General features: G+C 47.2%; 1 protein-coding gene across 1 annotated transcript; it reads left to right on the forward strand.

Moving 5' to 3' along the window:
• Positions 1-219: 219 nt before the first annotated feature.
• LOC119924382 (olfactory receptor 14K1-like) lies at positions 220-2008 on the forward strand (the record flags this gene model as incomplete). Its single annotated transcript, XM_038743224.1, has 2 exons — positions 220-667; positions 2004-2008. Coding segments are annotated over 2 exons (453 nt in total), but the record flags the coding sequence as incomplete, so codon positions are not given.
• Positions 2009-16629: the final 14621 nt, after the last annotated feature.

Here is a 16629-nt window from a genome sequence, read left to right on the forward strand (position 1 = left end):
ATTGACCTCGGCTACATCTCTGTCACAGTCCCCAAATCCATCCTCAATTCCCTCACGAATGTCAACTCCATCTCTCTGCTGGGCTGTGCTGCCCAGATATTCTTCGTATTGTTATTCGGTGGGTCAGAGTTGGCCCTGCTCACCGTGGTGTCCCACTACCGCTATGTCACCATCTGCCACGCCGTGCACTATGAGATCATCATGCCGGATGGGGCCTGTGTACGCATGTTGGCTGCCTCTTGGTTTGGCAGCTGTTTGAGTGCCACCATGTACACAGCCAGCACCTTCTCTCTATCCTTCTGTGGCCCCAACACTGTCCACCAGTTCTTCTGCGATGGTCCCCAGTTGCTAAGACTTGCATGTTCCACTGACCATGTCCCAGAAGATGTGAGTTTAGCCATCAGTGTCTGCTTAGTTTTCATTTGCTTTGTGCTCATCGTGGGCTCCTACGCCCGCATCTTCACAGCAGTGCTGAGGATGCCGTCGGCAGAGGGCCGCTCTAAAGCCTTCTCCACCTGTCTGCCCCACCTGGTTGTTGTCACTCTGTTCATCACGTCTGGGTTCTCTGCCTACCTAAAGCCAATATCAGACTCTTCCTCTGCACTGGACCTGCTGGTGTCTGTGTTCTATGCTTTGGTCCCTCCTACCCTTAATCCCCTCATCTACAGCCTGAGGAACCGGGACATGAAGGCAGCGATGGGAAGGCTGCTGTGGCCCAAACATTTCTCAAAGGAGAAACTATCTATCGGATAAAAGGTCCTGCTCCACGGACTGCCCTGATCATTCCTCTGACTTAACCGGTCTTCACTCCAGAGTGGTTTTACCTCAGGATTGTCTGGGTGACCTAGTGGTAAGAGCACTGGACTGGGAGTCCGAGGACCTGGATTCTAGTCCTGGCTCTGCCGCTGTCCATAGTGTGACATTGGAAAACTCAGTAAAAATTTCTCTACCTCTGTTTCCTTATCTTTATAATGGGGATGAAATAACCACTTTCTCCTACTTAGCCTGACAGCCTATGTGGGGTAAGGACTGTGATTGTACCCAGCAAACCATGTCTAATACAGTGCTTGGCATATGGTAAGTGCTTTACAGATATCACAATCATTATTATCATTATGAAGCTGCAAATCTTGACCAGTGGCCACGATCGCTGCATGGACGGGTCCAGGAAAAACACAGATAGACATTCTTACGCACTCCATACCTCACTACATTGAGAGACCTCTTTTTTTCCCATCTCCTTTCTTCTTTCCTGCCCTCATCTATACTGCCTCCCTCCGACTTCGCCTTTTCTTTATTTTCTCCTCAAATGAAGAGTGAGCAGTTGCTGTAAAGCACAGATGGAGGGTTTGGTTAAAAACGGGTAGAGAATTCTCAGGACATGAGATGGAGTGGGAAAATCTGGAATAGATTCCTTTCTGTTTGTTGTTATTAGAGTGTTAACTCCTGGTGGACAGAAGACAAATCTCTCCTTTCTGTTTACCTTTCTAAATGCTTCATACTGCACATTGCAGCTACTGGGACCTCAATAAACACCATTCCATGTCCATCAGTGGTATTTAGTAAGTGCATACTGTGTGAGGAGCACTGTACCAACTGTTTGGGAGAGTACAGTATAATAGCATTGGTAGACACAAACCCTTGCCTCGGATAGCTCACAGTCTTAGTGGAATGAACCAAATAAAGAAGCTCCATCTGCTCTTACCCAGAAGAGAATTGATCAATCATTCAGTGGTATTTACTGACTCCTTACTCTGTGCTGAGCACATACTAGTCACTTGGGAGGGTACAGTACAATATAGTTGGTAAACATGATCTCTGGGGTCTGACTCACAGAACTCATGGCAATTTATTAATTACTGGTGGTATGATAGAGCTCCTTGAAGGCAGCAGTCATTTTTGAACTCAGAACACATGGCCCTAACTGGACAATGATAAACCCAACTATTCTCTCACTGCGATTGACCCTGCAATTTACCATCTCTCTGTGCTGAATTTTCTAGCATGAGGATATCCTCACTGGAACAAATCAGCCACTATCCTCCCCTTAGCCCTACTGAGAATTTCCTGTTCCAGTGTGGTTTTCCAACTCTAGTCTGTCTGTCCAGGTGTGAAAAGGACAACAGTAATTTCTCTATTGCCTGACTGTGGTTGTCCTGTATTTATCTATTTCTTGTTACTCTATGCTACGCTGGGCTTCCTCAGTTTCAGGCTCCATGACAAAGAGGGGAGCCTTGGGCTGTTTCCTGCGGAGACAACACAAGTGTCCGCCCACCCCAGGTGCCAAGGAGTCCATGACCGCGAACCTCTGCTGCCGTGGGGCATCCCCAGCTTGCCACCACAATTTGTTCCCTGTTCCCTCCTTTTCCCCTTTCCAAACTGCAGTCTGAGCTGAGCTCGTGTGACCTGCAGCACACATGGAGAAACATGCTGTCTGCTGCTGTCACGGGATGAAAGAAGGAAGCAAGTCAGGGTGTCGTAGAAAGGAAATGGAAAAGAGGAAAGGAGGGCTTAGTCAGGGAAGGCCTCTTGGAGGAGATGTGTCTTCAATAAGGCTTTGAAGGTGAAGGGAGTAATTTTCTGTCCGATAAGAGGAGGAAGGGCATTCCAGGTCAGAGGTAGGACAAGGTCAAGAAGTTGGTGGTGAGATAGATGAGGTCAAGGTACAGTGACACGTTTAGCATTAAAGGAGTGCCGTGTGTGGGCTGGGTGGTATTAGGAGTGTAGCAGAGTCAGGTAGGAGGGGGCTAGGTGATTGAATGCTTTAAAACCTGTGGTGAGAAGCTTTTGTTGGATGCGGAGGTGGTGACCATTGGAGTTTCTTGAGGAGTGGGGAAAAGTGGACTAAACATTGTTGTAGAAAACTGACCTGGGCAGCAAAGTAAAGTATGGACTGGAGTGGGGAGAGACGGGAGGCTGGGAGGTCAGCAAGGAAGCTGATATAATAATCAAGGCAGTGTAGGATAATTGATTGGATTAATGTGGTAGTAGTTCGGATGGAGAGAAAAGGGCAGATTGTCGCGATATCGTGAAGGTGGAATCGCCAGGATTTAGTGATGGATTGGAATATTTGGGTTGATTAAGAAAGAGGAGTTAAGGATAACGCCAAGGTTTACTTGTCAGTGAAGAGGGGTTTGAAATACAGGCACACTGATCTAGAGGGGATCTGCGCCTGGAAAATATTTGTGTAGGAGGATGTCCTCTTCAATCAATCAGTCAATCCATCTACCAATCTTACTAACTGAGCATTTACTGTGGACAGAACACTGTACTAAGCACTGAAAGAGTACAATAGAGTTAACAGATATGAACCCTGATCCCAAGGGGCTTTCAGTCTGGTAGGGAACGGTCATGGCCCCTCCCTTCCATGCATTTGCCAGGCTTGTGTCCACTGGGTTGGCTTCAAGGTGCTGAAGTATCATGTCATCATGGTCAATCTGACACTGAGGAGAAGGCAGAACCAATTCCTCCCTGGTTGTGCCCTGGGAACAGCCCCACCTCTGAAACCAGGTGGTCTGTCCCACTGGCCCGGATCTGCACTCTGGAGACCCTTTGGGATTTCTACAGCTCCCACTTCTGGGACTTTGTGGTGGACGAGGCTGTGCCAGTCACAGAACAGTCCAGCCCCAGGAGAGAATCTATGGTGCTTAAAATCAAAATGATTTTCCAGTTAGCCAACCTCTGCAAGAGGCGATTGATGGCCTGCAGACCCACAGGATGAGGACAGCAATTAAGCACAAACCCATTCCAGGTCAGTGAGTTCCTCCTGAAACGCGTGGGCTTGATAAAGCACTCACTCCAAACACGATGCTAAATGCTGAGCTAAACACAAGTTATCAATAAGATGTGGGGAGAGACCCCCGCTCTGGTCCTCAGTGGGGGAAATGAGGGCTTGAGAGGGAAAGGCCTCTTGGAAGAGGTGAGATTCTTATAAGGCTTTGAAGATAGGGAGAGTGAGAGTCTGCCACATATTAACAGGGTTAGAGTCCCAGGTTAGAGGCAGGATGTCGGCCAGTGGTCAGAGGTGAGGTAGACAAGACTGAGGTACAATGAGTAAGTTTGCATTAGAGTAGTGAAGCGTGTGGCCTGGGATGTAGTCTGTAATCAGCCAGGTAAGATATGAAGGGCCGGGCCGATTGAGAATTGAAAAGCTGAGAGCAAGGCATTTCTATTCGATGCGGAGGTGGATGGGCAACCACTGGGGATTTTTGAGGACTGGAGAGCGCAATCAATGGATTAATCGATCAATCATATTTAGTAAATGCTTACTGTGTACTATGGAACGAACTAATTATTTGGGAGAGTACAACACACCAATAAACAGACACATCCCCAGCCCACAACGAGCTTAAAGTCTGGAGTGGGAGATGGCCGTAAATATAAATAAATAAATTACAGATATGCACCCAAGTGTTGTTGGGCTGATGGAGGAGTGAAGAGAGGGTACAAATCCAAGTGCAAGGGTGATGCAGAGGGGGTGGGAGAAGAGGAAATGAAGGCTTCATTAGGGAAGACCTTTTGGAGGAGATGTGCTTGTGATAAGACTTTGAAGGTGATGAGAATGATCTTCTGTCGGATATGTAGAGTAACAGCCCTCCAGGTCAGACGCATGATTTGGGTGAGAGGTTGGCAGTGAGGGAAATGAGACTGAGGCGCAGTGAGTACGTTGATGTTAGAGGAGTGAAATGTGTGAGCCGGTTTTTAGTCTGAAATCAGGCAGGTAAGGTACGAGGGGGTAAGGCGATTGAGCGCTGTAAAGCCGATGGTAAAATTTTGTGTTTGATATGGAGGTTCGTGGGAAACCACTGGAGGTTGCTGAGGAGTGGGGAGATGTGGATTGAACATTTTTCTAGAAAAATGACCCGGTGAGCAGAGTGAAGTATGAACTGGACCGGGGAAAGCCAGGAGGCAGCAAGGTCAGCCAGGAGGCTGCTGCAGTCATCGAGGCAGACTACAATAAGTGCTTGGATCAACATAGCAGCAATTTGGATGAAGAGTTAAGGATGGGTTTCAGTGGTGTTGGGAAGGTGAAAGCAACAGGGTTTGTTGACATATTGAATATGTGGGTTAAATGAAATAAATGTCGATGATAATGGCAAGAATACACACTCGTGACACAAGGAGGATAGTGTTGTTGTCTTCAGTGATCCTAAAGAGGGGGAGGACAGAGCCTGGGGCCAAAGATGAGGAGTTCTGTTTTGAGATGGTTTAACAACAGCTGGTGACAACAGGAAATCCAAATATAAACGTCTTGAAGGCAAGAGTAAATATGAGGCTGCTGAGAAGGAGAGAGTGAGGGTTGGAGAGGTAGATAAGGGAATCATCCATGTAGAGAAGGAGGCTGAAGTCATGGGAGCAAATGAATTGTCCAAGGGAGTGGGTGTATCCCGAGAATAAAAGGGGATCTAGAACCGATCCTTGAGGGACTTAGAACAGTGCTTTGCACATAGTAAGTGCGTAACAAATGCCATCATCATTATCATTATTATTATTAAGAGTGTGGGAGGCAGAGGAGCCTGTGAAAGAGATCAGAAAGGAGCGGTAAACTAGGAGAAGACAGTATCAGTGAAGCCGAGGTTGGATAATGTTTCCAGAAGAAGGGGGTGGTCAGCAGTGTTGAAGGCAGCTTAGAGGACAAGGATGATTAGGATGGAGGCCTCTGGGTTTGGCAAAAGGAGATCACTGGTGACCTTAGAGAAGGCAGTTTCAGTGGAGCAAAGGGGGCAGAAACGAGATTGGAGTGGATCAAGGACAGAATTGGAGGAGAAGAAGCAGACAACTCGCTCAAGGAGTTTGGAGGGGACTAGCAGGAGGGAGATAGGACAATAGCAGGTGGGAGTTGGGGGGACAAAGCGTTTTTTTAAGATAGAGGATACGTGAGCAGGTTTCCAAGCAACATAGAAGAAGCCACTGGACAGTGAGTGGTAGAAGATGGGGTCTGAAGCACTGGTGGAAGGTGTAGATTTTGAGAGGAGGTCTACTCTTTACCATGATCCCTGTCAATGAAGGGTAGTGAACGACCTTGTGGAAGGGTGCGGTGAATACGTGCTGACTCACTGGCATGGAAATATATCTGGATTCTACCTGGAATCCTATCTCAATCAATAGTTTTTATTAAGTGCTTTTTGGTGCTGAGCACTGTACTAAGCACTGGAAGGCGCACAATGTAATAGAGTAGGTTCATTCATTCATTCAGTTGTATTTCTTGAGCAGTTACTGTGTGCAGAGCACTATACTAAACATTTGGAAAGTACAATTCAGCAACAGACAAAAGTAGGTAGACATGATTCCTTCTCTTAAGAGGTTTATAGTCTAGTAGGAGAGACAAGCATTACAAGAAATTTCAGGTAGGGGAAGCAGCAAAGTATAAGGCTACGGACAAAGTGCTGTGTGACTGGCTTTGGGGTGCATATAAAAATTCTTAAAGGATACAGACCCTAATGCTTGGAACAATCAATAAATAAATGATACTTCTTGAGCACTTACTACGTGCAGAGCACTGTACTATGTGCTTGAAAAACTACAGCACAACATGACCACTGCCCTCAAGGAGTTCTGCCACTTATCAGTTTTGGGACTGTAGGCAAGTCACTTAACTTCTCTGTGCCTCAGTTACCTCATCGGTAAAAAGGTGGATTAAAACTGTGAGCCCCACGTGGGACAACCTGATTACCTTGCATCTACCCCAGCGCTTAGAAGAGTGCTTAACACATAGTAATCGCTTAACTAATACCATTAAACAAAAGGAGCTAACATACTAGTTGGGGAGACAGGCATTAAAATAGATTCCAAGTAGTGGAAGTGGTGGCAAATGAAGATATGGACGTAAGTGCTGTGTGTCTGGGAGTGGAGTGAGAAAAAAGTTCTCATAGGGTACTGATTCAAGTGTATAAATGACATAAAAGAGAAGGCCAGTAGAGTGGGGAAATGAGAGTACAATCAGAGGAGGCTACTTGGAGGAGATGTGATTTAGTAGGGCTTTTGAAGATGGTGTGCATAGGAGTGCCACCACAGTAGCTGCATGGCCTGTTGGAAAACCACAAAGCTGGGAGTCAGAGGACCTTGGTTTTAACATGACTCTACCACTTGCCTGCTGGGTGATCTTAGCAAGTCATTTAACCCCTACGGGCCCCAGTTTCCTCACATATAAAATGGGGATTATGGACAACTGTTCTCCCTCCTACTTAGATTGTGTGGTGCTGGTTATCTTGTATCTACTCCAGCACTTAAAACTATGTTTGGCACATCTGTTAAGTGCTTAACAGATAGCCTAATTATTATTTTTGGCTGTTGTATGTGGGCCAAAATGCACTCTTGCCTCCTGTCACCCCATCAGATGATAAATTTTCTTGAGATTGGTTATAGCTCTTCTCCAGAAAACCCCCAACACTAATAGTAGACTCAGAAGATGCTCAGTTTGGGATGTTGACTTTGCACCATTCTTGACTCTCACAGGCAGCTCATGTCATCGCCCAGACCATGTCTAACATCACGACGGTGACAGAATTCCTCCTCCTGGGATTCTCCGACATCCGTGAGTTGCAGCTGATCCACATTATGCTGTTCCTTCTGGTCTATCTGGCAGCTCTGTTGGGGAATCTCCTCATCATTGCCATCACCACCCTCTACCGGCAGTTCCACACTCCCATGTACTTCTTCCTCAAGAACCTGTCCGTCCTTGACCTCGGCTACATCTCCATCACAGTCCCCAAATCCGTGTTCAATTCCCTCACGAATGTCAACTCCATCTCTCTGCTGGGCTGCGCTGCCCAGGTATTCCTCGTATTTTTATTCACGGGATCAGAGTTGTCCCTGCTCACTGTGATGTCCCACGACCACTATGTTGCCATCTGCCGCCCCCTGCACTATGAGATCACCATGCCCCACGGGGCCTGTGTACGCATGTTGGCTGCCTCTTGGTTCAGCAGCTGTTTGAATGCCATCATGTACACAGCCAGCACCTTCTCTCTATCCTTCTGTGGCCCCAACACTGTCCACCAGTTCTTCTGCGATGGTCCCCACTTGGTAAGACTTGCATGTTCTACTGACCATGTCCTGGAAGATGTGAGTATAGCCATTACCGTCTGCTTATCTTTCTTCTGCTTCATGCTCATCGTGGGCTCCTACGTCCGCATCTTCTTGGCTGTGCTGAGGATGCCGTCGGTGGAGGACCGCTCCAAAGCCTCCTCCACCTGTTGGCCCCACCTTGTCGTCGTCACTCTGTACATCACGTCTGGCATGTCTGCCTACCTAAAGCCAATATCAGACTCTCCCTCTGCACTGGACCTGCTGGTGTCTGTGTTCTATACTGTGATACTCCCTACCCTTAATCCCCTCATCTATAGCCTGAGGAACCGGGACGTGAAGGCAGCGATGGGAAGGCTGCTGTTGTCAAAACATCTCACAAAGGAGAAACTATCTATCGGATAAAAGGTCCTTCTCCATGGACTGCCATGATCATGCCTCTGACTTAACCAGTCTTCACTCCAGAATGGTTCTACCACAGCATTGTCCGGGTGACCTAGTGGAAAGAGCACTGGCCTGGGAGTTAGAGGACCTGGATTCTTGTCCTGGCTCTGCCACTGCCTGGAGTGTGATATTGGAAAGATCAGCAAAACTTTCTGTGCCTCTGTTTCCTCATCTATAAAACGGGAATGAAATACCCATTCTCCCTCCTACTTAGACTGAGAGCAAACTATTTTTCTTCCCTTACTGACACCCATGCCCATCACCCCCTTCAGCAGTTTCGGACATTTAACTCCCTCCTCAGTCCCCCTGTTCCTCCCCCTCCTCCATCCCTCACCCACAACGGTCTGGCCACCTACTTCACTGGGAAAATTAACACCATCTGGTCTGAGCACCATAAATTCACCCCTCCCCCTTCTCCAACCCCCCGCTCTCAACTTTCTCCTCTACTTTCCCATCCTTCCCAGCAGTATCTTCAGATGAGATCTACTCCCTCCTCTCAAATGCCACCACATCCACCTGTGCTTCAGACCCCATTCCCTCTCATCTTATGAAAACTCTCACCCCTTCCCTCCTCCCCTCCTTAACGTCCATCTTCAACTGCTCGCTCTCTACTGGTTTCTTCCTCTCTGACTTCAAACAAGGCCACGTCTCCCCCATCCGAAAAATACCCTCTCTTGACTCCACTGCCCCTTCCAGTGATCACCCTGTCTCCCTCCTACCTTTCCTTTCCAAACTCCTAGAACGAGTCATCTACACTCGCTGCCTCAAATTCCTCAACTCCAACTCTCTCCTAGACCCCCTCCAATCTGGCTTCCGTCCCCTCCACTCCACGGAAACAGCCCTCTCAAAGCTCACCAATGACCTGATTCTTGCAAAATCCAATGGCTCCTACTCTATCCTAATCCTCCTCGACCTCTCAGCTACCTTAGACACTGTGGACCATCCCCTTCTCCTCAACACGTTACTCAACCTTGGCTTCCTGGACTCCATCCTCTCCTGGTTCTCCTCTTATCACTCTGGCCTTACATTATCAGTCTCCTTCGTGGGCTCCTCCTCCCCCTCCCATCCCCTTACTGTAGGGGTTCCTCAAGGGTCAGTTCTTGGTCTCCTTCTGTTCTCCATCTAAACTCACTCCCTTGGTGAATTCATTCACTCCCACGGCTTCAACTATCCTCTCTACACAGATGACACCCAAATCTGCATTTCCTCCCCTGTTCTCTCTCCCTCCCTCCAGGCTCGAATCTCCTCCTGCCTTCAGGACATCTCCACCAGGATGTCTGCCCACCACCTCAAGATCAACATGTCCAAGACTGAGCTTCTTATCTTCCCTCCCAAACCCTGTCCTCTCCCTGACTTTGCCACCACTGTGGCAGCACTATGATCCTTCCGGTCTCATAACCCCACAATCTTTGTGTCGTCACTGACTTTGCTCTCTCATTCACCCCACACATCCAATCCGTCACCAAAACCTGCCCGTCTCACCTTCACAACAGCGCCAAGATCCGCCCTTTCCTCTGCATCCAAACCGCTACCTTGTTGGTGCAATCTCTCATCCTATCCCGACTGGATTACTGCATCAGCCTCCTTTCTGATCTCCCATCCTCCTATCTCTCCCTGCTTCAGTCTATACTTCACTCTGCTGCCTGGATTATCTTTCTACGGAAACGCTCTGGGCATGTCACTCTGCCGTCTAAAGAAATCTCCAGTGGTTGCCTATCAAACTTCGCATGAAGCCAAAACTCCTCACTATTGGTTTCAAAGCTCTCCATCACCTTGCGCCCACCCACCTCACCTCCCTTATCTCTTTCAACAGCCCAGCCCACACCCGACACTCCTCTGCTGCTAACTGCCTCAATGTGCCTCATTCTCGCCTGTCCCACCATCGACCCATGCCCCACCTCCTACCACTGGCCTGGAATGCCCTCCCTCCACACATCCGCCCAACTAGCTCTCTTCCTCCCTTCAAAGCCCTACTGAGAGCTCACCTCCTCCAGGGTGCCTTCCCAAGCTGAGCCCCCCCTTTTCCTCTGCCCCTCCACCCCTCCTCATCACTCCCACTCCCTCCCTCTGACCTACCCCCTTCCCCTCCCCACAGCACTTGTGTATATTTGTAACTATCTATTACTCTGTTTTTGTAATGATGTGTAAATATCTATAACTCTATCTATTTTGATGGTATTGACACCTGTCTACTTGTTTTGTTTTGTGGTCTGTCTCCCCCTTCTAGACTCTGAGCCTGTTGCTGGGTGGGACTGTCCCTATCTGTTGCTGAATTGTACTTTCCAAGCGCTTAGTACAGTGCTCTACACACAGTAAGCACTCAATAAATATGATTGAATGAATGAAATGAATGAATGAAAGGACTGTGTTTGAACCCAACAAACTATATCGAATACAGTGCTGGCATATGGTAAGTGCTTAACAGTTATCATGATTATAATTATCATTATGAAACATGGAATCTTGACCTGTGGCCATGATTGCTCCAAGGAGGGGTCCAGCAAAAACTCAGTCGACTATTCTTACACACGCCATGCCTTTTTATACTGAGAGACATCTTTGTTTCCCTTCTCCTTTCTTCTACCTTCCCCTTATTTACACTTCCTCCCTCCCACTTCCCCCTTGTCTTTATTTTCCTCTCAAATGAAGAGTGAGCAGTCAGTCTGAAGCACAAATGGAGGGTTTGGTGAAAAACTGGGAGAGAATTCTGAAGACATGAGATGGAGTGGGAAAATCTGGAATAGATCTCTTTCTGTTTGTTTTTGTTAGAGTGTAAACTCCTGGTGGGCAGATGACATATCTCTCCTTTACGTTTACCTTTCCAAATGGCTCATACTGTGCGTTGCGGCTAGTGGGACCTCAATAAATACCATTCCAAATCAATCAATGGTATTTATTAAGTGATTATTGTGTTAGGAGCACTGTACCAAGTGCTTGGGAAAGTACAGTATAATAGCATTGGTAGACACAATCCCTTGCTCGGGTAGCTTACAATCTTAGTGGAATGAATCAAATTAAGAAGCTCCAACTGCTCCCCCTTCTAGACTGTAAACCTGCTGTTGGCTAGGGACCGTCTCTATATGTTGCCAACTTGTACTTCCCAAGCACTTAGTACAGTGCTCTGCACACAGTAAGCACTCAATAAACACGATTGAATGAATGAATGAATGAATAAATGAATGCTTGGGAGTGTACAGTATTAAAGCATTGGTAGACACAATCCCTTGCTCGGACACCTTACAGTCTTAGTGGAATGAATCAAATTAAGAAGCTCCAACTGCTCTTACCCAGAAGAGAATTGAACAATCATTCAGTGGTATTTATAATAATAATAATAATGGCATTTGGTAAGCACTTACTATGTGCTTAGCACAGTGTGAAGCACTGTTCTAAGTGCTGGGGTGGATACAAAGTGATCAGGTTGTCCCACGTGGGGCTCACAGTCTTAATCTCCATTTTACAGATGAGGTAACTGAGGCCCAGAGAAATTAAGTGAATTGCCCAAGGTCACGCAGCAGACATGTGGCAGAGCTGGGATTAGAACCCATGACCTCTGACTCCCAAGCCCATGCTCTTTCCACTGAGCCCGGCTGCTCTCATTTTAACAATTTAACAATTTTTCCAATTCTTCTTCTTCTGTTGCTTTCCAAACCTTGGGATATGATGACTGAACCTTCCCAATCCCTTAAAAGGAAACAATTGCAAAGACAAAGTAGACATCCATATCTGTACATATGTCTGATACCAAATAATGTATATCTGCTTTTAGCCCCTAAGCCATGCTAAGGCTTTATTGACTCCCTAATGTACAATCGCAAAGACAAAGTAGACATCCAGATCTGTACATACGTATGATACCAAATAATGTATATCTGCTTTTAGCCCCTAATCCAGACTAAGGCTTTATTGACTCCTTAATGTGTGCTGAGCAGTTACTAGTCACTTGGGGGAGTACAATAAAATACAGTTGGTAAATATGAGAACTGGGGTCTGACTCACAGACTTCATGGCAGTTTATTAATTACTGGTGGTTAGATTGAGCTCCTTGAGGGCAGGGGTCATGTTTCTGAACTGGACATTGATAAACTCAACTATTCTCTCATTGCAATCGACCCTGCAATTTACCATCTCACTGTGCTGAATTTTCTAGCATGAGGAAATCCCGACTAGCACAAATCCAGCCTCCGTCATCCCCATGGCCCTACTAAGAATGTCATGTTAGAGTGTAGTTTTCCAATTCCAGTCCATCCAGGTGTGAAAACGACAACTGTGTCATTTCTCCATTTCGTGACTCTGGTTGTCCTGTATTTACCTGTTTCTTGCTCCTCTTTGCTACACTTGGCTTCCTCAGGTTCAAGCTCCGTGACAAAGCGGGGAGCCCTGGGCTGTTTCCTGTGGAGACAACAATGGTGCCTGCCCTCCCCAGGTGCCCAGGAGTCCAGCACCGAAAGCCTCTACTGAAATGGGGCATCCCCGGGTTGCCATAGCAGTGTGTTCCCTGCTCCCTCCTTTTTCCCTTTCCAAACCACAGTCTGAGTTGAGCTCCTGTGACCTGCAGCACACACGGAGAACCATGCTGTCTGCTGCTATCAAGGGATAAGTGAAGGGAGCAAGTCAGGGTGCCATAGAAGGGAAAGGAAGAAGAGGAAAGGAGGGCTTAGTCTGGGAATGGCCTATTGCAGGAGATGTACCTTCAATAAGGCTTGGAAGGTGGAGAGAGTAATTTTCTTTCTGATATGAGGAGGAAGGGCATTCCAGGCCAGAGGTAGGACATGGACAAGAAGTTGGTAGTGCGATAGATGAGGTCAAGGTACAGTGAGCTGGTTAGCATTAAAGAAGTGAGGCATGGGGGCTGGGTTGTAGTAGGAAAGTAGCAAAGTCAGGTTGGAGGGGCAAGGTGATTGAGTGCTTTAATACCTCTGGTGAGGAGTTTTGGGTTGCTGCAGAGGTGGATAGGCAACCATTGGAGTTTCTTGAGGAGTGGGAAAACAAGAACTAAACATTCTTGTAGAAAACTGAGCTGGGCAGCAGAGTAAAGTATGGACTGGAGTGGTGAGAGACAGGAGGCCGGGAGGTCAGCAAGGAGGCTGATATAGTAATCAAGGCGGGGTAGGATAAGTGATTGGATTAATGTGGTAGTAGTTTGGATGGAGAAGAAAGGGCAGATGGTAACGATGTCGAGAAGGACAAATCGACAGGACTTAGTGATGGATTGTAATATTTGGGTTGAATGAGAGAGAGGAGTCAAGGATAATACCAAGGTTTACTTGTCAGTAAAGAGGGGTTCGAAATACAGGCACAGTCACCTAGAGAGGTTCTCCATCTGGAAACAGTGTAGGAGGATGTCCTCATCAATCAATCAATAAATCTATCAATCTTACTAATTGACCATTTACTGTTGGCAGAACACCATACTAAGCACTGGAAAAGTACAATAGAGTTAATGGACATGATCTGACCCCAAGGGGCTTTCAGTCTGGTAGGGAAGACTCCTTGCCGTGCTTTTGCCAGGCTTGTGTCTGCTGGGTCGACTTCAAGGTGCTGAAGTATCACGTCATCATGGTCAATCTGAGACTGAGGAGAAGGCAGAACCAATTCTTCCCTGGTTGTGCCCTGGGAATAGCCCCACCTCTGAAACCAGGTGGCCTGCCCCACTGGCCCAGATCTGCACTCTGGAGACCCTTTGGGATTTGTACAGCTCCCACTTCTGGGACTTTGTGGTGGATGAGGCTGTGCCAGTCACAGAACAGTCCAGCCCCAGGAGAGAATCTAGGATGCTTAAAATCAAAATGATTTTCCAGTTAGGCAACCTCCACAAGACACAATCGATGGCCTGCAGACCCACAGTAAAAGGAGAGCAGCATGGGCAATTAGGCACGAACCCACCCCAGGTCAGTGAGTTCCTCTTGAAATGCATGGGGTTTATGAAGCACTCATTCCAAACACGATGCTAAATGCTGAGCTAAACACAAGTTATCAATAAGATGTGGGAAGAGACCCCCCCCGCCCCTGGTCCTCAGTAGGGGGAATGAGGGCTTGAGAGGGGAAAGCCTCTTGGAAGAGATGTGATTCTTATTAGGCTTTGATGATAGGGAGAGTGATAGTCTGCCACATATTAACAGGGGTAGAGTCCCAGGATAGAGGCAGGGTGTAGGCCAGTGGTCAGAGGTGAGGTAGACAAGATAGAGGTACACTGAGTAGGTTGGCAGTAGAGTAGTGATGCATGTAGCCTGGGTTGTAGTGGGTATTCGGCCAGGTAAGGTATGAAGGGCTGGGCTGATTGAGAATTTAAAAGCTGAGAGCAAGGCATCTCTATTCGATGTGGAAGTGGATGGGCAACCGCTGGAGATTTTTGAGGACTGGAGAGACCAATGAATCGATTAATCTATCAATCCTATTTACTAAACACTTACTGTGTTCAAAGGACAATGCTAATCATTTAGGAGAGTACAATGCACCAATAATGTGCATGTACATCCCCAGCCCACAACAAGCTTACAGTCTGGAGCGGAAGAAGACATTAATATTGATAAATAAATTACAGAAATATACATAAGTGTTGTGGGGCTGATGAAGGGGTGAAGAAAGGGTACAAATCCTAGTGTAAGGGTGATGCCGAGGGAGTGGGAGAAGAGGAAATGAAGGCTTAGTTAAGGAAGACCTCTTAGAGGCTATGTGCTTGTGATAAGACTTTGAAGGTGGGGAGAATGATCTGTCAGATATGAAGAGTAAGGGCACTCCAGGTCAGACACATGATGTGGGTGAGGGGTTGGCAGTGAGGTAAATGAGTCTGAGGTGCAGTGAGTAGGTTGACATTAGAGGAGTGAAATGTGCGGAGTGGATTGTAGAAGGAAATCCAGCAGGTAAGGTAGGAGGGGGCAAGGCCATTGAGCGCTGGAAAGCCAACGGTAAAAGTTTCTGTTTGATGCAGAGGTTCGTGGGAAACCACTGGAGGTTCCCGAGGAGTGGGGAGATGTGGACTGAACATTTTTCTAGAAAAGTGATCCGGTCAGCAGAGTGAAGTATGGACTGTAATGGGGAAAGCCAGGAGGCAGCAAGGTCAGCCAGGAGGCTGCTGCAGTCATCAAGTCAGACTACGATAAGTGCTTGGATCAACATAGCAGCAATTTGGATGGAGAGTTAAGGATGGGTTTCAGTGGTGTTGTGAAGGTAAAAGCAACAGGGTTTGGTGACATATTGAATATGTGGGTTAAATGAGAGAGATGTCGATGATAATGGCAGGAATACACACTTGTGTCACAAGGAGGATAGTGGTGTTGTCTTCAGTGATCCTAAAGACAGGGGGAGGACAGAGTCTGGGGCCAAAGATGAGGAGTTCTGTTTTGAGCTTGTTCACTTTGAGGTAACAACAGGAAATCCAAATAGAAATGTCTTGAAGGCAAGAGTCAATATGAGACTGCTGAAAAGGAGAGAGTCAGGGCTGGAGAGGTAAATTAGGGAATAATCCATGTAGAGAAGGTAGTTGAAGTCATGGGAGCAAATGAATTGTCCAAGGGAGTGAGTGTATCCGGAGAATAAAAGGGGTTCTGAACCGATCCTTGAGGGACTCCCACATTTAGAGGGTGGTAGGAAGAGGAGCCTGTGAAAGAGATCACAAAGGGGTGGAAAACTAGTAGAGGACAGTGTCAGTGAAGCCGAGGTTGTGTAATTTATTCATTCATTCAATTGTATTTATTGAGCTCTTACGGTGCACAGAGCACTGTAACAAGTGCTTGGGAAGTACAAGTCGGCAACATATAGAGGCGGTCCCTACCCAATTTCAGGCTCACAGTCTAGAAGTGGGAGACAGACAACACAACGAAACATGTGGACAGGTGTCAAAATGGTCAGAACAAATAGAATTAAAGCTATATGCACATCATTAACAAAATAAATAGAATAGTAAACATGTACAAGTACAATGAATAGAGTAGTAAATCACTACAAATACATATACAAGTGCTGTGGGGAATGGAAGCAGGTAGGATGGGGGTGGGGTGGGGAGGAGGAGAGGAAAAAGGGGGCTCAGTCTGGGAAGGCCTCCTGGAGGAGATGAGCTCTCAGTAGGGCTTTGAAGGGAGAAAGAGAGCTAGTTTGGTGGATGTGTGGAGAGAGGACATTCCAGGCCAGGGGAAGGACGTGGGCCAGGGGTCGACGGCG

This window comes from Tachyglossus aculeatus, unplaced genomic scaffold (assembly GCF_015852505.1).
Source record: "Tachyglossus aculeatus isolate mTacAcu1 unplaced genomic scaffold, mTacAcu1.pri scaffold_97_arrow_ctg1, whole genome shotgun sequence".
NCBI classification, from domain to species: domain Eukaryota; kingdom Metazoa; phylum Chordata; class Mammalia; order Monotremata; family Tachyglossidae; genus Tachyglossus; species Tachyglossus aculeatus.